Raw genomic sequence first — 25,687 nt, 5'->3', positions numbered from 1 at the left:
TAGATTATATGAATTGGGTTGAAAATGATGAGGCCCTAAAATGGACCTCATCTGCTGCTATAAATCAGGCTGTTGGGCTTGCAAATTATTGGGAGCAGATTAACGCCAAACCTACCAACACTTGATTCTCTTGTGGTCCATGGGTGGATGTGATTAGTTGTTGCATTATTATTGCTTTATAAACCTTCTATGATTCTTTATTGCATTTGCGTTGGCAACCAAAGTTGGTTTCATGTCGCATGTCATTTATTCCAGTTTTCTGATGGGTCTCCATCTTGATTGATTTGTGATATATTGAAATGTTCGATGACATTTACAGAGAAGATGGTTTTGGCAGTCTTCAGGGTAAGTTGCATGCATTTGTGATTTTCTTGCCAATTCAAGCTTTGGATAACATGAATCTCACTCGAACGATTGGAGAATTCTTATAGGATCTCATTATATTATGGATGACTAAGAGCCTGATGGACGACGTCCATGGGTGGGGAGTTCTCTTCGATGGCAGAGTTGGTGACATAACCATCACTGTAAGTGCACAAGATCCACACCCTCTTAACCACTCTGCAGCGAAGATTTGCTACATGGGCTCACCTGACAGCAACCTGCAATAGTCCTGTTTATTTAATATTTTAGTGTGCCTTTTACTTGCAACTCGATTAATCATGCTCTACTGGATTAAGAGTTTTTAAACTGGTCATTGTAAATATCATATGATTTTGTAGATTGGTTCATCTATGATCTTTCTCATCTCCTTCGAATTTGTTCTGTTTATACATCATGTAGGGGGAAAACTGGAAGCCATTTGAATCGAATACGATTCCACCACCTCTAACTCTGGGTGATTAACCCACTTGAATTGGACTTCACAAAAGCAATTGCTATCAGAAACCAGGTATTCCAATTCCACCTGTCAATGCATGGTATGAATTAAGGGCCTTGGCTAGAAAATGGGAACATAGAAATTTTTACGTGCTAGATAGTTGTGGGAGTGTTAGAATCTCATTCTTTCTAAGAACACCATGGAAGGTATGGAATTTGGCAATTTGTTCTATAATACAAGTTGGTAGGCTTGATAGTTTAACTATCTGTTTGCAGGTCGCCGATATTGTATTTAATGAATTTGCTTGACATCCCAAGGTCTATATTTGGAATGGTGAAGGTACAATATGAAGACTAGCTTTAAGTTGTTCATTATTTATGCTTTTTGCTCAACTTGTTGAACTAGCAACTATTTTTTACTTCTGCAGAACCTAAACCTAACAAGGGACATCTTGCATGGGCTGATGCTTTTGTCATAACAGCAGACTCGATAAGTATGTTAAGTGAAGCATGCAGCATAGGGTAAGCTATTGCCTTATTGGACTGATGACTTGCACGTTGCAACCTTTTTATGAAGTTTCAAGAGTGTGAATAGTTTCAAACTGTTTTGGCACACGAGCAGTAGCTTTAGTTGCTTTTGAGTTCTAACCAAACAAGACGAACAGAGTAAATGTTTCCACAAATTCCACTGAACATGATTTCTGTATAGGCATCAATTCACGTAGCTTGCATATCATGTCTGGTGTTTTCTTGGGGACAATGTAATTTTTAGCTGACCAATATAATTAATGCATAATACCAAAATTTGAAAAGTATAGTAATGGTCCTATTTCTTTTGTTAAATAATAGTCAGTAAGGATTCCTGACTGGGATGCAACCCTTTTTTGTTGGGGACTGGCATTGAGGTTGTGGGTTTTTTTACTTTCACTTACATAGCTATTAGTTGGTTTATTTTTGGTGCTCCAGGTGTTTGATGTAATCACTCTATAGGTGTGCACATTCAGCTTGATACTGAAGAACGTCGCGTCGCTGTTCATGAATAAGGATTCCCTCAAGGTTGAAACCGATACTAGGCTTGGGGAGCTCATAAAGTATGTTTATAGCTAGCTAGCATCACGTGAGACTCACAGAATTATTGGTTGTTCTATCGAGTAAACTTTGGCTCGATGACCTTGTCTTCTACTGGTCATTCTCTGAACTAGGAACTCTGGTGGAGAACAATTATTTTGAGCTCGCAGATGATAGGTGAGTAATACTAGCACACATAAGTTTTCTTAATTTAAATCCTAGGTATGAGATACATGTGCGACCTATTAATATTTATACCAATGTTGGCATGCTCACCAGCCTAAAGAATAGTTAAGCCCACAAAAGCTTTCGTGGTAGCAATTTGGTTTTATTCCTTGTTATTCATATGTCTTCTCCGATTTAACTGATTTACACCTGCAATTATTATATTGTGCTGCAGTTGTATTTAAGTTCATCCAAACTTGTTCTCGGATTTGCAGCTGTTCGCACACTTAATAAGATTGATCTGATGCTTTGCTTATTTCTTTACACTAGCTGTTCTTGGTATTATGCTCTTCTCACTTAAGTTGTCATTGGCTTTTAAATGTTTGGGGATTTTTTCATCACAAAAATATAATAACACAACAATATTGGTTTCATCTTGTTCTTAATAGTTAATACTTATTTTGGTTTGAGATGGACTTTGTATTTTCATGAATGGTTAGTGGTTACCTAAGAAGTTGAGCTCTAAATCTCGAGCATCTAAATAATTTTTTAACATAACATTCAATGTGTGCTTTCTCTAAATTCTATCAGTAGCCATGTAATATAGTTGTTACATGCCATGAACTTACACCTGCAATTTATGTGCTGCAAAAAACCTAGAGAAGAGGCCTGTAATTTACACTTGTCAGAATTTCTATACTTCTCTCTATGATGGATCCAGATGTTCATGTTAGATATGTTGTGCCGTACTTTTGATACAGTAAGCAATATTGCTCCACTAGATGACTGTACAACCAACTCACCTGTGACTGACATGAGATTGTTGAGTGTAACCCTAGAACTAATGATTATGATAAGCTGTCACCCACATTTAGCAGTATGTTCAAGAAGATAAAAAGGAGCCAGCAAACAAACTCTCCTAAACTTCATATTTCAGATGTAACTCCTTATTGTGTTTTAATTGTGTCTACATATGAGAAATAAATCAGGGAACAAAGTTTTTTATTGTGTTTTAACTGTGTCTACATCTGAGAAATAAATTAGGGAAGAAAGTTTTTTATTGTGTTTTAACCGTGTCTACATCTGAGAAATAAATTAGGGAAGAAAGTTTTTTGCATTGACGATGGTATATATTCTGATAAACTCGGCATGGTTAATACAATTGTAGAGCGCATATCTATGAGAAATCGAGTTTTGACTAGAACAGATCAGATGAAAGAAGATATTGAACTGAAATTGATGGCTACCAGAATTCACAGGTTAAGTACCGATCATTTTCTTTTACATGTTTGTTTGAGCCAACAACTCATGTATTATGTTATCAGTCATGAATTACTGGTATTAAAAGGACCATAAATTCACTGGACTATGTTTGCTTCATACATTTCGCAGGGCATCCATTACCAAGGGATGGAGCTTAAGGACACGCCTGCACCGCTAGAGAAGTTTTTTGCAATTGTGAGTACTATTGTCAAATGTTCTTGTTGTGCAAAAAATGGAATTGAACCAACATAGGATTCTATTGTGGTAACATGCGAAGGGAAAGTACTAATGTTGAGGACATGTTTCTTTCTCATATCTTCGGAATGGACACTCTGGCCCGTGGCCTCCACAACGTTGTCAAGCTGATTGAGGTAACTGAAAAAACATTAAGACCCACTAAACTTTTCCCATGCAAAGGTTTTTAAAGTGGAAGTGTTGTTCTGTGATGTTGGGATGGTTACCTAGATGATATTTTCCGCAAAGCGGTACTAGAGTTTTGATAGTGAGATTGGTGCCTTGATCGAGGTACGTCACTTTCAAGTTTGGAGTTTGATTTCTTGATTGCGAAGAATTGGATTCGAATTTGTGTAGGTTGTAACATTGCTTTATGGTTCTAAATAGGATGGGAAAGCAGACTTCGAGATGCTAAAAAGAAGGTTCTAGAGTGCAGTGCACTGTTCCATCCGGCAAGCAGGTAAATGTGTTGACAGTCTAGGCGTCCTCTCTATTTATGCACTAAAGGTTACTGATTGGGTATATATATATATATCATGATGTGCTTTCCTGATGCAGGAACTGGCAAAGATTCTATTTCAGTATGCTCTACAGATGGTGCGATGTCCATAGCTCTAGGAATAAGCACAAGCATGCGCTCTCCAAACACGCATTTGTTCTCCTCACCACGGGTTAGTACGAGCGTGGGACTGAGATAATCCAGACGTAACGTATCAAAATTCATTTGTTTCGAGTGGAATCAAACTGAAGTTAGTTAAAGCTTATCATGCATTCCATCTTTGATGTGCACGATCGTGTTTGGTACTTGATATTGTTTCATAGTGTGGCAACGGTGATGTTGCTGAGTAGCACAACGGAACACTTGGCATGCATGAGTTCTTCCCATTACATGTTTTGTTTCGTCCTTCTAAAAGTATATATTGTAGCATTTTTCTTATGCCAACTATGCCTCAAGTTGAGAATTAGTAGCATGCTATGCAAATTATTCTACGATTTATTTTTATGTGTTGCTTGTATTCATGTAATGCACTAACATTTTATCGAATAATTTGTGCGCCCCTGCCTCTCCCTCCCTCCTCCCCCGCCACATCGCGGAGCCCCATCTTTGCCGGTCGCTGCGCCATCCCTTCGCCGGCACCCACGCGTACCTTATCGACTGCACGCCGCCGTCACCAAGGCCCCTGTGACCATGCGCCGCCACTCCATTGTCATCCTATGGAGATTATTCCCTCCTTGAAACTGCCCCCTCGCCCTCAACCTCACGCGCCTTGCAGACGGGTGGCCTCACGCTGCGGGGTCGGTGCACTCGATTGTAGCCCGAATTTCGCTTCGACACCATGTCGAACGTCTCGCGGACGTCGTGCTCCATCTCATAACAGTATAATACACATTGTATATAAGTAATTTCAAATTTGCAGAGCAATATATCTTGGTGTATATCTCTTATATTGAAATTGCAAAAAACACTAGAAGCTATCAAAAGTTTATTTATACTTATTTATATGAATATCTAAACTATATTGATCTATGATCGAGGATTTTTGGAATTTGTTATTAATTTACGCTATCCTTCTATGGAATCAACATGTTTTATTTGAGATATTAATGACAAAAAACGTGTACAGTCTTATATTATTTTTAGGTATGTAAACATCCACTTTTAGTGATGCTAACAAAAGTATAGAATAACATTTAGTTTTTTTGCATATCAATACATTTATTATAGTACTTCTGCATCTCAATATATCTTACCATTATATATTAACTCCGTAGCAACGTAAGGACATACACCTATATAACACATATGTGCATATATAATTTATCGAGATATTATATGTCCCCGTTGCAACGCACGGGCACTGACCTAGTTATAAAACTAATTACACTAAAATGATAAAATAAATTTATTAAGACTAATTATTTTATTCCGAAGCGACGACGATAAACAATGGGCGAGGAAGATACGAAATAGAACAAAACAAATCATGAGTAGTGTAGTAGGTATTTTTATTCAATCTTATCAACCTTGAGTTGGTAAAACATTACTGAGCTCTCCACTAAGAAAAGAAACGTCAGTAATATTTCGAGCCGCGAATTCAACGAAATATATGGCCAATCGGCCCAATTGGGCCCATCCAGATGCGGCCTTTCACCGTGGAAGAGCCCTCGACCAACAGGTCCAACCAGCAGCGAGCGAGGACCTGGGCATTGTTGGAATCGCTTCCTGTCTAGGGTTTCACCCGCGTGCCTTATATATCCTATCACTTCCCGCCCAGCCGCCATCTCCGCATTTCCATCTTCCCGTGGGATCCCAGCCGCCGCCGCAAGAAGAAGAGCTCGGGGACTTCCAGGTGTCGCGAGAAGATGGTAAGTATCCCTCGAGTCCCCTTCACTTCTTCTCGATTTTGTTGCCGGTGGATTGTTACTGAAAGGGATTGGTCAGATTAGGTCCTAGTGTTGCCGACATCGCTGACGGACCCAGACAATGTTATTCTGCTCTGGTTTTGTACAATCTCTGTGTAAGTGGCTGTCGTGGCTTCGTATTAGCTGTATCCTAGGTTGAATTGCTGCGAGCATGGAAATCTTATAATGTCAGTTACTGTATTCTGGTGCCATCCGGCTCTTTATAATTGCACAACGTACGTTTGGCATTGCGCTGTTTTTGTAGCTACAAGAATTCGAAATGCACTGACTGATGTAATAACAGGTTAAATTGTAAAAAAGACCCACCATTGTAGATCCAATTGTATATAAACTACCACTTTAAGTTAGCATAGCATCTGTGTGGCTGTTTGTTTTCGTACTAGTGGTAACGAGTTTTTCTTTTTTGCCATCCTGCTAGTATTTTGTAGTTAATTGTCAAGTATCAACCTATCTCTTTGCTTTGTCTAATCGTCTGTGGAATAAATCTGCAGCCGAAGCAGATCCACGAGATCAAGGATTTCCTTCTCACCGCGAGGAGGAAGGATGCCCGATCAGTGAAGATCAAGAGGAGCAAGGATGTTGTCAAGTTCAAGGTCCGCTGCTCCAAGTACTTGTACACCCTCTGCGTATTCGACGCTGAGAAGGCAAACAAGTTGAAGCAATCTCTCCCCCCAGGTAATCACAGCTTTAATTGACATATTATTTATGTTCTAGTATAAGAACACCATTCTGGCAGTATTGTGTTGAATTACCATCCACGCTGCCGACGGTCTATTCAGTTATCTATTTTTGTTGGATTGATGCCGTTTTCTTTGTCTTAATTAGCCGTTAATTAGCCGTCCCAGTGAAGATAAAATTTTCGGTCCAAAGATGGTCGAAGAATGGTTTTAGCTTCAAGCCAGCTGACACGTCATCTTGATTAATGGGTGGCTTGTGGCTAAAACTGTTTTTTAGAACCATCCATGATGGCCAATAATAGCTATGAGATCTGAGGGACTTGTATGATCACTTCCTTTATCAGCTTCCACTCTGAACCATTTTGTTCTTGTTTGTGTTTCCTGTTTGATCAGTCTCTGTCCCATTGAAGAAAATATTATTTGACCATAGATGAATGGTTGATTAGTTTTAGCTTCAAGCCTCTGTTGTCTCTACTCTTTGGCATATAGGCTTGTGGTTAAAACCAGTCGACTCTTAAGTTCATTGATGATGGGTAATAGCTATGAGATCCGAGGGACAAAATTACCTGTGTCTTTTTGATCTAATCCTAATTGTGCTTGTATCTTTGGTCATCTGTTTTGTGATTACAGTTTGCCTTCCATTTGTTGTAAGCCCTGCCCAACTTGATCTGTCAAATTTTGTCTGACATTTAACGCACGACTCCACTATGAAGTTCTGACTTTTTTGATGCTTAATTAATGTCGATTGTTGCAGGCTTGAGCGTCCAGGAGGTTTGATTGGATACATGGCAACGTCGGGTCGAACCTCTAGGGCATCTTTATCATTAGCAGAGCATGCTGTTTATGTAGTTTTGGACCTTAAGCTATTAGACATGTCAGTGTTGGATTTGTGGATCTTGAATTTTTGGAGAAATACCAATTTGCCTCGTTCAAGGACGCACCTTTCAGTTTTTTCTTATTTAACTGCATGTTCCCCTTCGCAACTTAGCTCTGCAAACTTACTAGATTTTTGTGGTTTTATATGTATCCCATGTGGATAAGTAGCAGAAACATGGCTAATTCGCCCATCCATCGACATGTCAAGATGAACTCATATTTTGGGGGCTGATGCTATTAAAAATTTTATCATAAACTCAGTGTTCATTGGCATTAGAAAATTTATGAGGAGGCTATCTCCAGCAGTCATCCTCTATTTTATTCACTGTTTCAAACTTCACTTAAACAGTGTCATATACAGTTTTGTGTCACTGTTTTACACTATCCACTGAGGACAGCCGCAAATGAGAAGGATGAAGATTACTGACGCAATTTACAAAAAAAACATCATGCGAATCAGGTGTCCCTTTTCTCCCTGCTTATACTAAAAGCATACTAGGTAATTGCTGGTTTACACAGATCTGTTTAAAGCCATAAAAGATAACGATGACAAAACCATTCCACATTCCCAAGGCTACCAAACTACCTGCCTAGAAAAAGAAGCATAAGAAAGAAGCTAAACAAGCTAGATCTTTAGCAAAAGAACCCCGATCTTCATGAAGTGTTGTTTCCCTCAGAATCCGCTGATGATCACCATGTCTTCAATCCTTTCGTAGGACAACATCTTCCATCTGGCCTGCACGTCCTTCGTCTTAAACATCTTCTTCCACTGTTTCAAGAATCCCACGGCCTTACAACCGGACCTTTCTTTCAAAGAGTTTGCATATAAACGTTAACACTTCGAAAACCCCCTCAAAAATCACTTGGTAAATAAATAATGATTAGGCCAAATAAACAAAACGTTCATAATGTACCTCTATTTTTTTTCTCTAACGATTTTCATTTATATTTAGCTTACTAGGACTTGGAAATTAGTAATGTTCATATGGACGCGGATTACACATATATTTCACGTCTGGTTTTAGTGGTAAATTTCATGATGCATGTTTATAAAGTGTGTACTGCCAGGGCAGCTGGTTTTCCTTTAAAAAAAAAATCAACTTTTAGAGTTATCCTATATCAACTTTATTTTGAGTTTGACCAAGTTTATAGAGAGTTCACCAAAAATTATGACACAAAGTTAGTACATGGATCTTATTCTCATTCGTCTTCCTCGTTCTCATAGGTTGTAGGATATTGAAACAAGATCTTAGGCAAAAATAAAATTTATCATACTCATTAATTAGGTGACATGTGATTCTTTCTTTACTAATGTAATCAAATCATTAACCGGGAGAACGAATGAATTCGTACTCTGTGTAGAAAATGATAGTATATCGTGACCAAACGATAGCTCGTCCAAATAAAAACTTTTCTGAGAACCTCCTTGATGATCTTGCACAAACCCTCTTAGCTAAAAGAACCATCTCATCACTCTCTTCGGAAGGCTCCTAGTCCCAATACTCTGTACTGGGGCAAGGACACTAAATTTGCAATTCAACATCACCATTTCCTCGGATCAACCTAAATCAATGAGGGGTCAACCCTAGTACATCTGTAGTTGACGTTGAGAAGATACTCTAAGGGCTAGTTTATAAACTCAAATTCCCTCCGGAATTGGAGGGGATTGAGTGGGAAATTAGTTTATTTCTCTCTCAACACCCTCAAATCCCGGAGACGATTGGAGTTTCCAAACTAGCCCTAAGATGGATGCCGAGTAACCTTCCCAAACTCTCTAAAGGTGCATATTGCAAAGACCTTGTTTGATTTTGGTAATTGAGTGATAACTTAGGTGAATTAATACATGTTTATATTGAGATACACCGATGCACATGATTTAGTCGATATGTACCATTGCGCGATATAGCTCGTTTTACCATCGGACCTTGTCGAGCAGTGTTTTAATCAGGTCGTATCTAAGTCCGACATGTACTGGATATAGGGGTGGTAACGGGCCATTTAATTTAGCCTAGCAAATTGAAGGATCAAATCAAGTTAAGGCCGGATCATAAAACAATACAATTTTGAACTAGCAAAATTAAGGGCCTTGTTGGTTTGTGAAGCAAATATTAGGACCATGATCCGTTACCACACCTAACTGGATGGCCGTGCCAGCCCATCTGTCCATCTCTAATTGGCTCTAGTGTTGCACGCTCTAGCTCTTACTCAAGGGTCAACTAGAGAGAACATGTTCCCAGGCATAGGCTCCAGCGATGCATTCACTAAAAGTATATCTCCCAATACCTGAGAATTTACACATCCCTAAAAGTTTTGCTACCCAAAATAAAATCCATACTCCAACTGTTCCCTTTATTTTCCCTAAAAACCAGCTAACTACCGCTCCCGCAGTTTTCTAACTCGGAAAGCTGAGGTCGTTGCTTCAAATATATAAAGAAGCTAAACTTATGTTTGACAAATATATGTAATCTGAAAACTGTCATGTTCAAGGACATGTTGAAGAGAAGTTTTGCTAATTTGCACGCACAAAAGGTTACAGGCAAAAAAAAAAAAACTGATAAAACTGAATAAACGATGTCTTCATATAATGATCGTCGCCTTTGTTTAAATGTATTGTTCAACTCGGTCTGCTTCGTGTTCTGCCAAGAACTGCACAAATAACCAAGAAACTGTTCTGCTTAGATTATTTTTGTCAGCTTGGCATCAGGAAATCCCACCTGAACAATTCATACCATTAGGACTAGTTTGATAACCTCATTTTTTTCAAGTGATTTTCATTTTCATAAGAAAAATTAGTTTATTTTTTCTTAGAAAAATAAAAATCTCTTGGGAAAATGAAGTTTCCAAACTAGTTCTTGGAGTATGCTAACACTCTCACGGCGCAACTGGTCAGCCGGACACGCCAAAGAAGCGGTCTGCTGGGCTAGCCCGAGTTCGAGTCGCGACATCAACTTCTTAAGGCCTTGTTCGTTTCTGTCGGATTGGTGGGTTGAAACGATTCCTAACCGGATTGTTTCTCTAATTTATATAAACTTTGATTAGGTGGAACGATTCCAGGTGCAATCCGACACAAACGAACAAGGCCTAAGTGAAAAAGTCAGGGGACGTCTCTCTCCTTGGTCGAAAAAAAGTTCGTGGAGTATGCATTATTAGTCTGACATAATCTTGCCTGCGCCCTGCCACCCTAGCTCACCGTGATGCCGCACCATGCAGTGTAAAAGCTCGCCGTGACGTCGACCCTGTGCCGAGGATCGCTGTCGCCCTAGTCCCTACCCTCATCCCCAGACGCAGTTCGCCGTGAGTCCCACTGCGATAGCGTCGCCACGTTCTCCTAAAACTGAACAGCGCCTCGCGGTGTCCCTCGGCCACAGCCGCCTACGCGCCCTGCAAAGACACGTTTGCCGCTGTCAGATCAATTTTGGCGTCACCTCAGCAACAGTAGCTTGAGCCGGTGATTTCCTTGTGCCAGATTTCAGGGCTGTTTGGTTTCTATTTAAAGCGCCACAGTCTGCATAATCTTAGTCGCTTGAATTAAATAACTAAGATTATGCAGAAAAGTTAGGCACGTTGTGGTGCCTTAGCCAACTAATCAAACAACCCTGGATTGTTATAGATGTTTTTTAGTTCTTTTTACCTAAAATAGGGAATTGGACCAGAGTTTGAAGCAGCTGTTGGAGATGCTCTCAAGGCCTCTCTCATCAAAGGCTCCTGAAACGTTGACAACACAAACTAGTAGTACCGTAGGTAGATCCGAAGGAAGCGCCTCTTCTGCAACATTCCTCTCATCATGTAGTGGGTCTCACTCTGCTTGGGCTTGGTCGGTTCGTGGGGCCATGACACTTGGCTTGCAGAATCATACCACACAAACACACACCACGAGCCATGGCTGGCATCGATCGCATCATGCTGGCTGGCTGGAGTGGAAGGTCGTTACGCTTGCTGTGGGCCCGTGGGCCGGCCGCCGGCCTCTTCTGCAGATACTGGTTATGGTCTCCTTTACTGTACTGTTAAAAAAAACATACTGTCAGCACAGCAGTAGGCATTTTTGAGACGGAGGCAGTCAGTGAGTGCTTCGATTCTTCGTCGCAATAATGCCAGCCATTGCCTGCAGATGGGTACCGATCGTTCATGCATGGCCGGGGAACCTCATCGAGCGAGCCTCATCATCTCTGATCTGCTGCCTACATGCCGTGCCGTGCCGACATCCTTCCTGTTCAGCCGCCACATGCATGCCCATGGAAAATTTTTAAGAAAACTTAGAGGCCATCTGGATATGGATATAAACGAAAAATGCCAAAAAAAAAAAACAATTCCTTCTGTGCGAGAGCACATGCTCGCCAACTGTTTTCAGTTGCCTCACTGCATGATCCACACTCTCTGCGACTGCGACTGGCGATGATCTGTCTGGACCATGCATGCGTATACAATGTGGCGCTTGACAGTACATGCAGTGGACGGATCTGAAGCAGGTTATTGCTAATCACAAGGCTTGGGAGTCTCTCTCTCTCTCTCTCGATGTCAGTGTCACTGTGTCGTCGCCTGTGATGGGTGCCAGCGTGGTGGTGAAACTTCACCACCATCGAGCCCTTTCCCCATTTTTAATTATTAAATCAACTGTCACATGGGCATGCAAATAGCTATAAATCAAACACGCTCTGAATTCCAGACTATACGTCGTTGTTTTGTAGATACGCAAACATCTTATATAGATATAGTGTATATCTTCGCATGTAACAAATTAAAATGATCTGTATAAAAAAAACAGAACTACTTAATTGCGTAGTTATACCATCTAAGGCTATTCTCATTGAGAGTTTCATGGGACTTTCATTCTCACTAAATGACATGCCACATAAGTAAACAAGATGCACGTAGCATGCACAATTTAACGTCGAGAGATATGAAAAAGGTTTATGTTAGATGAAACAGTTTCATGGGGACGAAGCTCTGCATACACTATTTCCCAGACAAATGTTAACATGGCAAACTTGAAAACATTGTGATGAAACTCCCATCGAGAATGGTCTTAGGAGAACCCATATTAGTAGGCATCAATAACTTTAGCTAAAGCGAATATTTATGCCTCATTTAATTGGGCTCCTTGAGCGAGGCTTCAACGTCTTGTTTATACAGTACCAGAGCGCCTAGAGCAGAAGGAGCTATAAATTATGGCTCTTCCCGTCTCTACGTTCAGATCGGGCACAGTGGTCCCCGCCGCGTGCTCCCTCCCCTCCATTTGGTGGCTACAGGAGCCAGAAAACGCTTGTCGCTCCCCCCTACAAGCACCTCTAACCGACGGTTGCTTTCTCCCCCTGTGTCTGTCGTTGTCCCCAGCCACTGTTCGTATCTCGCGTTTTGTATGCGTGAGTAATCGTTAGTAGATAAAAATTGATAATAGATGAAAAGTAGGGATAGAAAATGATATTTTATGGTTGCAGTGAGATATACGAGGAGAATTTAGAGGGAACCGTAGCGGGAGATGAAAAGGTAGATGGTAAAATCTTGACAACGTGGCACAAAAAAGTGAGATATAGGAAGTGAAATTTAGAGGAAACCAATGTGGACAGTCTTATTATATCAAGAGAGGAGGAGATCTCCTGTGAAGAGTACAATAATGCTCGAGTTGCTAGCCTAAGTCAAAGCCACGAGAAGTCGTACCATATAAATGCATATCCTTTCTAAATGAGTTATGTCTTGTTTGGAAGTAGCTCAGTTTTTAAGAAACTGATTTTTATCTTTTAGCTAGGAGAAGCCAGTTTCTTGGTTTTAAGAAACTGAGAACCTAATTTTTATAAGCTGAGATATAAACAGATATGTTTGAAACCACCTTAATTTCTATAAACCAATTTCTTAGAAACTATGTGCTTCCAATCAGGTACTTAGTTAATGCAATAAAGTAGTAATATCGGGTGTACTTAATTAGTACTACGGTAGCGCAGTTCCTAGCTTGCAAATTGAGCAAAGGCACGAAACGCCCTAAAGATCCTTAAAATGGAATGTGACAGTACCTATTCGAGAATGAAGACCGTTTTCAGTACCTCTTTTTTATTTGCTATTCTAGACCTTGGATCTATTGCCACACGCCTTTGTTTTTCCATTCCGAGAAGAAAAAAGTGGGGGATCTACCTTGCTTGTCAAGGTAGGTTGTGTGTATTTTTTTGTAAGGGCTAATTTAGGAACTCTATTTTTACATGGGATTTCTATTTTTCTAAAGAAAAATGAACTAATTTCTCTTGGGAAAATGTGGTTCCTAAACTAACCCTAAGAGCTAGTTTAAAAACACATTTTCTCAAAGGATTTCTATTTTTAAGAAAAAATAAAAATCTTTTGAAAAAACAGAGTTCGCAGACTAACACTAACAAAATTCTTTTGGCGTTCGCGTCCATATGTAGCTTTTCAGTTCTCTTGGCCTTCTGATTTCTATAGCAATTGTCTAATTTTTAGAATATGACCAACTTCTAGATAGATTCATACCAAGTTTCAAACGAATGCACTTAACTATATTAGTTTAGCTGATTTACATGTGGACTATATGATCATTGTTAGAACGAATTTCAATCAGAAGGATCGAAAGAACGATTTTAGCAGATTATTCTGAGTACATGGCGCGCGGCCGGCATGTATATGATCAAAAATAAAAATAAAAAAAACTGATTGGTTGTTAGTAAACGTTCGCTGCCATCCGGTCAGCGTTGGAATTGATAATAATGCCGTCGCTAGCTGCCCGATGAATAATTGATAGGGATCTCGTAACCACTGTATAATGTATTGCCGGTTGGTAAACCGGTCGCCAGAGTATTATTCTCTGCGTACCTTTTTTTCCCGCCCCCTATCATCATGCATCGCGTATTGGAGCAGGAGCTGTCGGTACAGCCAGTCGCATCGCCCAACGACGAGCCCTGCCCCGGCGGGTGTAGAGAATCCCATACGTGGATCGGATAAGAAAGAAAGGGCTCCCAGGTAGACAGGATTAATACTATAGGCACCGATCTATTCAACCCGATCGCCTGATCCAATCCGCCCCAATTCAATGAGTGAGCATGGAGTGTAATTTTCGACCCGCACGTGATTTTTGACATAAAACCAACACAACCTGAAAAAACCTAACCTAAAACAAAAAAAAGACCAACCCAATCCAAAAACCTTTGACCCGACACGTCAAATAGAAGTCACCGACCAAAACCCGACTCGACATAACAATAAATATGGGCCAGATACGAGTAGTGATAAATGACACACGACCCGATCCTTACCCGACATAAGCTCGACTATGCGTTTGAACAGGTCTAATCCTAGATACATATTTTGTCCCACACGTGTATTCTGTTGCATATTATTTTCCCCCAAATGGAAGAGGAAACTAGTGTATCTCAAATATAGGACTGAGAAATGTGATTCTTTTTATTTATAAAACCTGCATGTAGGACATGTCGGTAAGCTATCCGATTTTGTGAGCCTTCGTGCACTGCAGGAGTTGACCAGATCAGGTTTGACTAGCTCCGTGCTGTGATTTGCTTGCTGCAGTCAAGCAAAAGTTTCGACTGCCGGAGTTGACCAGATCAGTCTTGCAGTGATTCCGGTCCATGTTCAAGGAGGCAAGGTTTTAGATGATTTTGTTATTGTTAGAAAGAGGTGGTGAACTGTAGGTCCTCCCTACATTAACTTCAAAAAAAAAAAGAGGTGGTGAAGCTCGTTAAAGCTTTGCCTATCACCATGTTCTGGCTAAAAAATAATAATTATAGTATTTAGCTTTAACCAGACTATTTAAGGAAATCAAACTATATTAAAAAGTATATAAATATTTATGTCTGTACTAAATATTTTATAACAATATGTCTACTGATACTATTTAAATATTTAGTGTTTTAGTACTCTCTTAGTTCCAAATTATAAGTTCTTCTAGCTTTTCAAGCTATCTATCTTTTCGCTATGCATCTCGATATACACTATTTATATGCATAACTTTTGCTGTAAATCTAAAAGAGTCCGAACACTACAACTAATAAGGGAGTGTAGATTTATTTAGCACCTTTAAATAAGTTTATTGTTAAAACAGGGTACATCTTTAACTTAGTACTATTTAGTATACATTGTATACACAAATTATTTTATATATACAATGGAAAATTTCCGTCCTTCTCTCTCTAATATAAAAAACATAGTGTATATAAATTTTTTGGCTAATAATTCAGGCCAAAACACATATTTTTGGTGTATCCATGTTATATATTTGGATTTGTATTCAAAAGTAATTTGACATGATGTTCATTTTATATTTATTAAAGGCACGTTTTAAAAAAATAAATGTTCAAAGTTCTTATAAAAAGAAATATGCAGTTCTCTATAGAAATTCCATAAAAATTGGGAAACTTCTCCCCACATTCTGTAAAAATTTACGAATTCCTGGGGAGTTATTCCTCATTGACCAAATATGCATCATATTTAAAAATTTGGAGTGCCAAAAAAATACGCATCATATTTTTTTTAGGATGGAGCGAGTATTTTTTAATATGGTGACAAGTTAGCAAATTTACTGACTTGACGAGGTAAATATAGCTTTGTAGAGTATTGTGCGAATGAAATTCACTCTAAAAAGATGATACAGTGGTCATAGGCTGTTCACGGAGCAGAATTTTATTGCAGTATTTTTAAAAATATTATATCAGTTTTTGTCTATAAAACCGTGTAGGATAATCTAAATAAAACACACTTACCTATAGATGCCCAATAAGCACGAGATCCGCGAGCCCGGCACGAAGCCCGCTGTTTGGGCCCGGTCTGAGCCCGACACGGCCCGATTCTATGCGGGCCCGGGCCGGCCCGGCACGAATAAGCGGACCAGGCTCGGACAGGAAACTAGGCACGGTGGGCTAGCCCGGTACGACATGTTTACCTCTAAGCCCGTTAAACCCGCTTTTTTACACTAAAACGTGCTTACCGGCCCGCTTAGCCCGCTTTTCGGCCCATTTTTTCGTGCCCGTTTAGGCCCGCTGCGGCCCGGGCTTGGACAGGAAATTGAGCCCGCGTGCTTAGACGGCCCGACCCGGTTTTCTAACCGTGTCTGGCGGACCGGGCCTAAAACGGGTCGGGCTTCACCGTGCCCGAGCCGGGCCGGACGGCCCGTTTGGCCATCTCTACTCTTACCTGACATAAAACTGTATTTATCTTTCTTTTTATGAAATCATTGGTATGCCATTATACTTATAATAGAAAGGCATTTAAGGTCTAGTTTGGAAATCTCATTTTACCAAGTGATTTTCATTTATATTTTTCTTAGTAAATAATTTTTTTAAAAAAATTAGGGTTTCCAAACTAGCTTTAATAAAACGAAACTAGAATAAAATCTCTACAACAGCCTAGGTAACTGTAACTTGAAACTCTTTTGCAACTGAATTTATAATAAAATAATAATAAAGAAGGTTTTGGGGCTTCCTCGACTGACCTGCCCATACTTGGAACTCCACTCCAGTTTACTACCCTCCTCCGTCGAAAGCGACGCCTCACCGCAACACAAGGCCGCCCGCGGACACTGGGTCGGCGGGGCCCGCACCTCCTTGGCTCCTTTCCACGCAGCTTTTCCACAGCACAGTTGCCATCTGTCCTCGCCGGCGCAGGAGCAGCCTGCCCTGCCTCGCGTGCGACCCTCCTCTGCTTTTTAGAGAGAGACAGCGAGCACGCGCAGAGGAGAGGAGAGAGAAGCACCACGCCTCCCAGGCTCCCAGCGCGCACGCACCAGGGTCCAGGAGAGGAGGACACCGTCGCCTCCTGGTTGGTTCATCTCGTCAGTCGTCACCGCCTCCTGCAGCCAACCGGCGGGGATTCCTGTCCTGGATGCGACAAGGCCAGCAGGAGAGACCCTCCCCCTCTCCTTCTTCTCCCTGAGCAGGAAGCGGAAAGCCTTCCGCGCTTTTCAAAGATCGTAGGCCGCACGCCTGCAGCAGCCGCCGACTCAGGGCGAGCGTTGAGAGGAGGACGAAGAAGAGACTGAAGAAGAGCAGACCGAAGTGAGGCCGGAGGAAGGGATCGGGCCTTGCGGGATTCGGCAGTCCATCACGAGGTGTGTTTGCTTCTCCTCCTCCTTACCCATCGTCTTCTCGTCTCGACTCCCATCACCTTCTCGTCTCTAGAGTCGAGACTGGCGGCCATGCGCTAGTACCCGTATCCCTTTCCGGACCCAATTGAATGCCCTTGCGACGAACAACGCCGTCCTTACTCATTGTAGCCACCGTTTCTAGTACACCTCTTTACTAGTTCACCTCCTCCTCCTTACGGCACTGTGCTCTGCCTTTGCTGTTGGCTTCACAAGATTGTTTGCTTTCTTGTTAATTAGCATGGGAAAAAAAAGGGTGAAATCTGTTTTGATCTACCTGAACTTGTTGCTCATTTCGCTCGCCAAGGCTACCGACATGCTCATCTGGATTTGCTGCTCTGGTTGTAAAGCCGCGCGCGCGCAGCCTTTATTTGCATTAGGTAGCTTGGAGTGATCCGCTTTTGCCATGGCTACCGACAACATCATTGTTCTCTCAGAAGGCTCCACTGCTTAGCCTACATATTGGAGTGGGGTTACTGAACCAGGGCTCAACACTGCGCAGGTAAATGCGGCGCTAGGAGCTGCAGCGATGGCGTCGCTGGTACCCGGGGTCCTCCTCAAGCTCCTGCAGCACATGAACAGCGACGTCAAGGTCGCGGGCGAGCACCGGTCGTCGCTGCTCCAGGTCGTCAGCATCGTGCCCGCGCTCGCCGGGAGCGACCTGTTCACCAACCAGGGGTTCTACCTCAAGGTGTCCGACTCGTCGCACGCCACCTACGTGTCGCTGCCGGACGAGCAGCACGACCTCATCCTCAGCGACGTCATCCAGCTGGGGCAGTTCGTCCATGTCGACCGTCTCGAGGCAGCCACCCCGGTGCCGATCCTCAGGGGGGTCAGGCCGGTCCCGGGCCGCCATGCCTGCGTCGGCAGCCCGGAGGATCTTGTGGTGACCAGCTCCTCCACTTTTCTTCTTGGCAGCGGCAAGGCCGCCCAAGCCTCCTCCACCAATGGTAGTTCCAAGGATGCCGGTGCCCTGTCGCTAGAGAAAGAGCAGGGCAGGTTAGAGAAGATCAATGCTCCTCCCAAGAGCAACGGCACAGAGAGCAAGAAGCCCCAGCTCACCAAGTCGAACTCCAACCTCTCGAAACAGGCGCTCAATGGCCTCCTCTCGGACAAGAAGGACGTGGTTAGCTCGAAGGCAAAATCAACCAGCGCTAGGTCGACGCCGTCTTCCCCGACCAGCGCCCATTCTCTGCCTGCGTCGTTCGATAAATTCTCGAGTGACATGAAACAGAGAGTGAGAACCAAAGGAGCAGAGAAATCGCCGCCGTCAAGGCTGTCCTTGCTAGAAAAGGCTGCGTCTGTGTTGAAGGCCACTACGGCAGGGAGGAAGTCCTCCCTGGGTAACTCCATTAGTAACACCTTGTTGAGCTTCGAATCTGGGCCCAAGGCCTTGAGAAGAAGCTGGGAAGGGAAAGCAGATGCAAAGGACAAAGGCAATTCGGATTCAAAGCCTGCCAAAGCTGAAAAGAAGTCTGAAAATCGAAGCTCTTCGGTAAGTGTCAACAATGCCATGTCATATACAGCATGGGTATATAATACTTGTGAAGTTTTCATCAATGTAGGATCAACAACATCAATTCTGAACGTTTTCATCAATATATGATCAAGAACCTGACCATATGTGTCTCTTGTTAGGAACATGTAGACTGTAGTATTGCTTCAACTCATCAGTGCCCCTATTAATGTCTTATGTCCATGCAGCATGTTTAGTAAATAACCTTTGTTGATTCTCCCATGTTCAGACTCCCAGACGAAAATCATTAGCAGAAGAGAAACCATCGAATAAGGATGACAGTAAGATTCTGACTCCACCCAGGAAGAGCTCAGCGAGTGCTCCTGCAGACGATTCCGACAAAGTTGTGAACAACAAGCTTTCTTCTCCTATAAGGAGGACATCAGGGGTTTTAAATAACCCGAATGTCACTAATCTAGTGAAGGTTGCTGCAAGTAACAGGAAACTGACAGATGCTAGCGCTTCGTGGACAACGCTTCCTCCATCACTCGTTAAACTAGGGAAGGTATTTGCCAGCTGAGCCCCTGTGTTGCTGTTGACGTTCTACGCATATACATTACCAAAGAAAATAATGGCTGTGATAATTATTTTAGAAAAAAAAGAAGGGGACGATAGTATATCATTTCACCACATGGTAGGGGAATGCTTCCGGTTATTCATTTGGTGTTTAAGCTTAATGAGATGTCTGTTGTCATAGGAGCTTCTGAAGTACAGGGATGCAGCACAAATGGCTGCTGTTGAAGCCATGCAAGAAGCTTCTGCGGCAGAGAGCATCGTTCGATGTTTAAGGTAATTTTTTCCAAGCACATTACCTGTATTGTCTTGCCACTACAGATTTATCTGTAGTTTAAGCCTTTAAGGCATCCGAAACTGCTACCGTTTCAACACTCTCCAGTCGATAGATGCGCTCTACAGTTGATAAAAAATGAACAAAACATGTCAGTATTGTAAAATTTGGTATGAAATTGCACCAGGTTATTAATCATAATCATGGCAAATTGGCCACTGTTGAACATTTGGTCATAAAGATGCTATTGAGAGGTTTTCATCTAACCATCCAATTTTGAGCATGTCAATCCAAGTCTATGACAATCGTATATCCATGCTTCAAATGGCTTCTAATAGCCAACATTTCGGATAGTGGTTGGTCCTTTTCATCTTTTGTTGTCTATTTTGAAGTCCCACATGGCTCTTAACATTTTTTTTATAATAATCCGGTGGCATGACATTTCCAATGTCATCACTCTAGCTGTCATGCATGACTCAATGATGCTACCCACCTACTCCTATCTTTGTTTCGTCTCCCTTTGACCCGGCATGGACTTGCCATTATGTTTGCACATGCTTAGAGTTCAGACTTCACATTGCCATTGTCTTGCTTTGCTCTACCGACAGTATGAACACTTCTACTGCTGTACCCTGTAGCTCATGCTAGGGCATGGATGGCCAGCCAGGTCTTGTCGAAATGTTGCCAGGCAGGAAGTGATCCTATCTGTACTTGCCACTGCACTATCGTCCTATTGTGTACTAACAACAGTATGAAACTCGTTAAGGAAAAAAAAAAACAATATGAAACCATCCGTTCTCACTGTGTTCCCTATCCTGACCAACAGCAATTGTGAACTTGGTTTAATATGAAATTCTGATCAAAATGTGAAATTTACTGCTGTATGTTTATTACAGTGGTTATCCAAAAACTGCAATGCAAAATCCTATGCTCATGAAGCTTTGTGAATGTGGTTTTACTTTGCTTACTCGCTATCAGAAGCGTTGATGCACTTTGAGTTTGTCTGACCGCTGTATTGCTCTGACCAGCTCGTACGCGGAGGTGAGCTCGTCGGCGGAGGAGCAGAACCCACAGCAGGCTGTCGAGCAGTTCCTCGCTCTGCATGGAGCAATCTCTCGAGCCACCATCGTCACCGAGTCTCTAACCAAGGCCACGACCACGGTCTCCACCGCGACTTCACCAGATCAATCAGCAGCCGGCGATGCGTCAACAGCCGACGAGGAAACCATGGCTGTCGCGGCGGAGCGCCGCCGCCGGGCAGCCTCCTGGGTCGGCGCCGGCCTCGCCACCGATCTCTCCGCCTTCTCCCTCTACAACCTGAAACCCGCCCCAGCCAGTGTCATCTCCCCGCTGGCCGTCGTGCTCGTGGACGAGTCAGCCAAGCCGGCGGCGGCGAAGGCAGTGCCGCCCGCGAAGTCGCGGCTGTCCCCGGCGAAGGGGAGGTTGAAAGCTGGTTCCGCGGCCGCCGCCGCCGCCGCCGCCGCTGCGGCGGCGGCAGCAGTGCCTCCGCCTGAATGGGAGCGGGGAGGCGGCGCGGAGGAGCGGGGCGAGCTTGCGCGGCGGCTCGGGGACGAGGCACGGGCGTGGTTCCTGGCGTTCGTGGAGCGGTTCCTGGACGCGGACGTTGCGGCGGCCGCGCCGTGGGACCGCGACCGCGCCGCGAGGATGCTCCCGCAGCTTAAGCGCGTCAACGACTGGCTGAGCGAGATCGGGAAGTCGGCAGAGATGGCGCCGCATCCGCCACCGGAAGCGGACGGCGAAGCGGCGGCACCCACTGCCAACGGCGGCGCGGCCAGCGGCGTGCCGGAGGAGACGATAGAGAGGCTCAGGAAGAAGATCTACGAGTACCTCCTCACCAACGTGGACTCTGCTGCCGCCGTGCTCGGCGGCTGCGAGATGGCGCCGGCACCGGTGGCGAACGGGAAGAAGGGGTGACGATAGTGGGCCGCGAAGGAAGGCCCAATTGGGCCGTTAACTTGGCTGAGCCAAAACATGGGCCGGTCTGGATTTAAATGTAAAAATGGGCTGGATTGAGATTGCAGTGGTTGTTTTGGTACTTTTTTCTGGTGTTACAGAAAGTAAAAAAAATATATTTTTGTCCCTCTCTCCTTCAATTCTGAAACCGAAAATATCTCCTCCCTTATCTCTCAAAACCAGTCAGTTGACTCTATGACTGTTTCCCTCACTGTTTTTTTCCCTTTTATATTTATTTTGGTTGAATCTTTAAAAAGTTACAGTAAATTACATAAAAGTTATACAATAAATAATCAAATTATGTTGGACTCACGTGTGTAACCTACACAATAAATATATAATATAGTACACTTCAGCACAAAGTTTCTTATAATTTCAGATCTATATATTTTTCTAATTAATTCATACCTGCAGTTTCTCAAGTCTAATTATGATGAAATTGTATGAGTTAGCTATATTAAAAATTGTATGCTTATTGGGTCACGTTTGTCTTAGTTATAAATATATCTATGTTTATCTAGACAAAATTATAACATAACCATGCATAACTCAATTAGTATAAATTTTTGGTACATCTCATACTTGCAATGGTTAGCCCACCATAAAATTTCACCATAATTTCACCATAGAAACTATTACTATAAATTAATTACGAAAAAGGTAGATTTAGAGTTACAACAAAAACTTTGCCACAAAACATTCTATATTATATATTCACTAGGTGAGTGCCCGTGCGTTGCAACGGAAACATATAATACCATTTTTAAGTGCTTGTACGCTGCGACGGCACATAATTGCAAATCGAGGTTTTTCGACGTACATGCTGATACTTTCTTCATTGTTTGACAACAAATGTTTTAGTTTTCGGATCCCACAACCATAGAGAAAAAATAGTTCACTGTTTTTTTAGCAAGCATAGGCCCATAAATAGGGAGACCACGGTTTCGTGACCAAAAATATAATGAATTACAATAAATTGTTTTAAAAAATAAACCTCGTGCACAACAACTTTGATAACACTTCTCCATTTTTGGGTTAAGCAGTTATTGTAAGATTAGTCACACAAAGAAAATCTGGGCATGCAACCTTGGTCATTAGGAAAACAAAGTACCAAGAGGAAAGCAAACGGGTGAGCCGATTCATACTGTGAACATCTTAGTCATCAGGAAAACAAAGTACCAAGAGAAAAGTAAAAGAGTGAGCTGATTCAAACTGTGAACCGCTAGGCACGGGTACCTAAGTCTGTCATTTGATAAAACATTAGATAAATTACCATCAGTAAGTAGCTAATCGTAGCAATGAAACAACCAGCACCATAAGTTGTGCAACTTCATTGAACAACAAAATGGGACAAATTGCATCACTAAGAATATGAACTAATCCAAGTGTTGTGCCATCTAACAAATTTTAGCTTTCAATAACCAACTATACAAGTTCACCTAAGATTCCAATTACACATGACATACGAAAGTCAGAGAACACAAACAAATACTGGTATGTAAAATCTCAAAATGAGGTCTTGTGGCACCAGCTACAGATGTTCATTGTTCGTTGCCTGCTAGATCTATCAGAGCACTGCCTGAACTTCACAGCTCGCCATATTGTGCATAGAACAAGCATCTCCAAGAGGCCAACATCGACTGATGTCTGTCACTTCCAAGAGGTCTGATGAAAGAGTTGTTAAATATATGGAATATGTATAGAATAAGCATCTCCAATGCGTAAGTAGATATAAGACCATGGTGAGCTGCAAGAATACAACTCTCATAGAAACACCATGCCTTTATCAATATGATACTCCTCTAGAATAAATGGTCTTGGCTGATCAAGTTGTCAATCTATTAAAATGCAATCATTAAACAAATATAGGCAGAAAATCAATCATATTTAAACACTTGAACCATGTCTTAATTTTTTATAGGACTATAAGATATAAATGGTAAAAGTTTTGAGCATGTGCTCTGTATTATTGCATATACAAATTAAGATGGTTTTGGAAAGTAAGAACACACCTCTTCAAAAAAACATAGTGTGCATAGTCCACCGACTTGATTAAATGAGATGTCAACAATAATGTTTTCCACAAGACAATTTATAATCTTGACTTGTACATGATATACGAAACAGAGAGAATTACACAAGTGTATAAAAAAATATAGGTGGAAAATCCTTAAACATGGTATATTCCCTGAAAGAAGACATGAGAAGGGAGCAAGAAAAAAAGATGCATTTTCTGTATTAAGAACCAAGGATGATGCTAAGAAGTGTCTTCAAAATAATCATCCAAAAATTAATAGCATATTAGCATAGATGTTTTTCCCAGGTTACATTCTGCAAAGAACTATATTAAAGGAACACTGCTACATACTAAACTGAAGTTTAACTTAGATGTTTTGTAACTTTCTGTTATGTACAGATTTATATGACATAGCATGCAATAGGCAACTTCTGGTAATAACTTCGACACAATCATAAAGTCGTAAATGCAACTGTGTTTTAGAGCATAGAGATATAGTTCCTGTAAAGCATATTGTCCACCCCTAAAGCTTAAGGAACAAGAAGCACAACATAGGAAGTGGGATAGATGAAAAGGCATAAGTAGTGCTTACCATGCCAACCTGATACAACTGGTTCTATACCTGTATCTTGTACTTCAAAAAATAACATTTGATGCAAGTATGTTTGAGTTCCAAGAACATCCATTATGACATCAACTTCCTGTTTCTCAACATCTAGCGTTGTTATAGTCTCGAAATCACCCTGCATGCATCAACTTTTTGTTTGCCAATTAAAAGCTTAACAAAAGACCAAACTTTGGTAAACGAAAGGGAAATGCTAATGTCCTAGTAGCAACGAAGGCTATAGTATCCCATTATCTTTTAGCTATTACAACTTGCCAAGACAGTGTACTCATGATTATTGTTATCATATGATGTATGATAACAAAAAAATATCATTGATTCCTTCACCTTCAGCAGATTGTTGAACAGTACCCTCCTACAAAGATCATCAAATTGCAAATTCAGAGCACATATATGAAATGTTCAAATGCAAAATATATGCTCTAATTACCATTGTTCTTTAACCAAATTCAGAGCATAGTTGTCCTCCATTAAACTGTGGCCAGTGCACTGCATCTCATCTGACTGTATTATAGGCCCTTGATTGTCTATCCCTGTAGGCCCTGGGGGCACTTATTTCTTTGGGCCTGTGTGCATGTTGATTAAGGCGCTTTTTGGTAGCCAAGCTATAGCTCATGACAGAAGAAGCGGTACCACGGCAGCACTCCCTTGAGGTACAATATTCTCCTCACATAGAGCCATATAGATCAGATGATCCGAAGGAGTATCTTGCAGTCACAGAATGGAATCCATAAATAAACAAACAAATTACCAGAGGATCAATAGTACCAGTGGTACAAACTAAGATAACGATCCGTGTGATCTGATGAAACCAGACCAGACAGAGCGTCATGTTGAAATCATGCAGACAATTACGACAGCAATGATTAGAGACTTCAGAAACTATAACAATGGGTCAATGGTACAGGTCCTTGGACTCACAAATTAACAAAACTAAATTAAATAGTATGCACACGAAAGTGATACTTGTGGCAAAAGAAAATATGTAGCTCAACTCATTCTCTGTTTTTTGTGGGTACATACAATAACATGTTGTTCTTCTCATATTTGAATTCCTAAACTTTGAAGATCCTACAAATGGGACATAGCACCTGAGAATATAGATGAGCTCACCTTAGCAGCAGTTTTGCTTGACGTGACAATCTTGGCAACTAA

General features: G+C 41.8%; 2 protein-coding genes and 2 long non-coding RNA genes across 6 annotated transcripts; all 4 read left to right on the top strand.

Moving 5' to 3' along the window:
* The first annotated feature begins 1,798 nt into the window (after positions 1 to 1,798).
* LOC109943720 (uncharacterized) lies at positions 1,799 to 3,514 on the top strand. The gene is made up of 3 exons (XR_002266803.1): positions 1,799 to 2,064; positions 3,221 to 3,311; positions 3,445 to 3,514. It is a non-coding gene; the product is annotated as an uncharacterized lncRNA (long non-coding RNA).
* A 77-nt stretch (positions 3,515 to 3,591) lies between these two features.
* On the top strand, positions 3,592 to 4,479 carry LOC103645187 (uncharacterized). The gene is made up of 4 exons (XR_002266802.2): positions 3,592 to 3,686; positions 3,781 to 3,840; positions 3,937 to 4,009; positions 4,108 to 4,479. It is a non-coding gene; the product is annotated as an uncharacterized lncRNA (long non-coding RNA).
* A 1,166-nt stretch (positions 4,480 to 5,645) lies between these two features.
* Positions 5,646 to 7,782, top strand: LOC103643066 (60S ribosomal protein L38-like). Of its 3 annotated transcripts, none has more exons than XM_035960409.1 (4): positions 5,646 to 5,916; positions 5,998 to 6,068; positions 6,465 to 6,648; positions 7,405 to 7,782. In XM_035960409.1, exons 1-4 carry the CDS (start codon positions 5,658 to 5,660, stop codon positions 7,425 to 7,427), a joined length of 537 nt encoding a protein of 178 aa, XP_035816302.1. In that variant the 5' UTR covers positions 5,646 to 5,657; the 3' UTR covers positions 7,428 to 7,782. The 3 variants fall into 3 exon arrangements, with proteins under 3 accessions (XP_035816302.1, NP_001352486.1, NP_001313613.1); NM_001365557.1 differs by having other exon boundaries at positions 5,696 to 5,916; positions 5,998 to 6,066; positions 7,405 to 7,779; NM_001326684.1 differs by lacking the exon at positions 5,998 to 6,068 and having other exon boundaries at positions 5,696 to 5,916; positions 7,405 to 7,580.
* A 9,434-nt stretch (positions 7,783 to 17,216) lies between these two features.
* LOC100275431 (uncharacterized) lies at positions 17,217 to 22,013 on the top strand. The gene is made up of 5 exons (NM_001149505.2): positions 17,217 to 17,580; positions 18,116 to 19,108; positions 19,359 to 19,634; positions 19,827 to 19,918; positions 20,945 to 22,013. The coding sequence occupies exons 2-5, from the start codon at positions 18,143 to 18,145 to the stop codon at positions 21,849 to 21,851; spliced, it is 2,241 nt and encodes a 746-aa protein (NP_001142977.2). The 5' UTR covers positions 17,217 to 17,580; positions 18,116 to 18,142; the 3' UTR covers positions 21,852 to 22,013.
* The last annotated feature ends 3,674 nt before the right edge of the window (positions 22,014 to 25,687 follow it).

Source organism: Zea mays, chromosome 1 (assembly GCF_902167145.1).
Source record: "Zea mays cultivar B73 chromosome 1, Zm-B73-REFERENCE-NAM-5.0, whole genome shotgun sequence".
Lineage (NCBI taxonomy): Eukaryota > Viridiplantae > Streptophyta > Magnoliopsida > Poales > Poaceae > Zea > Zea mays.
Note: the sequence above shows the minus strand (reverse complement) of the source record. Positions and strands in the feature narration are given on the sequence as shown.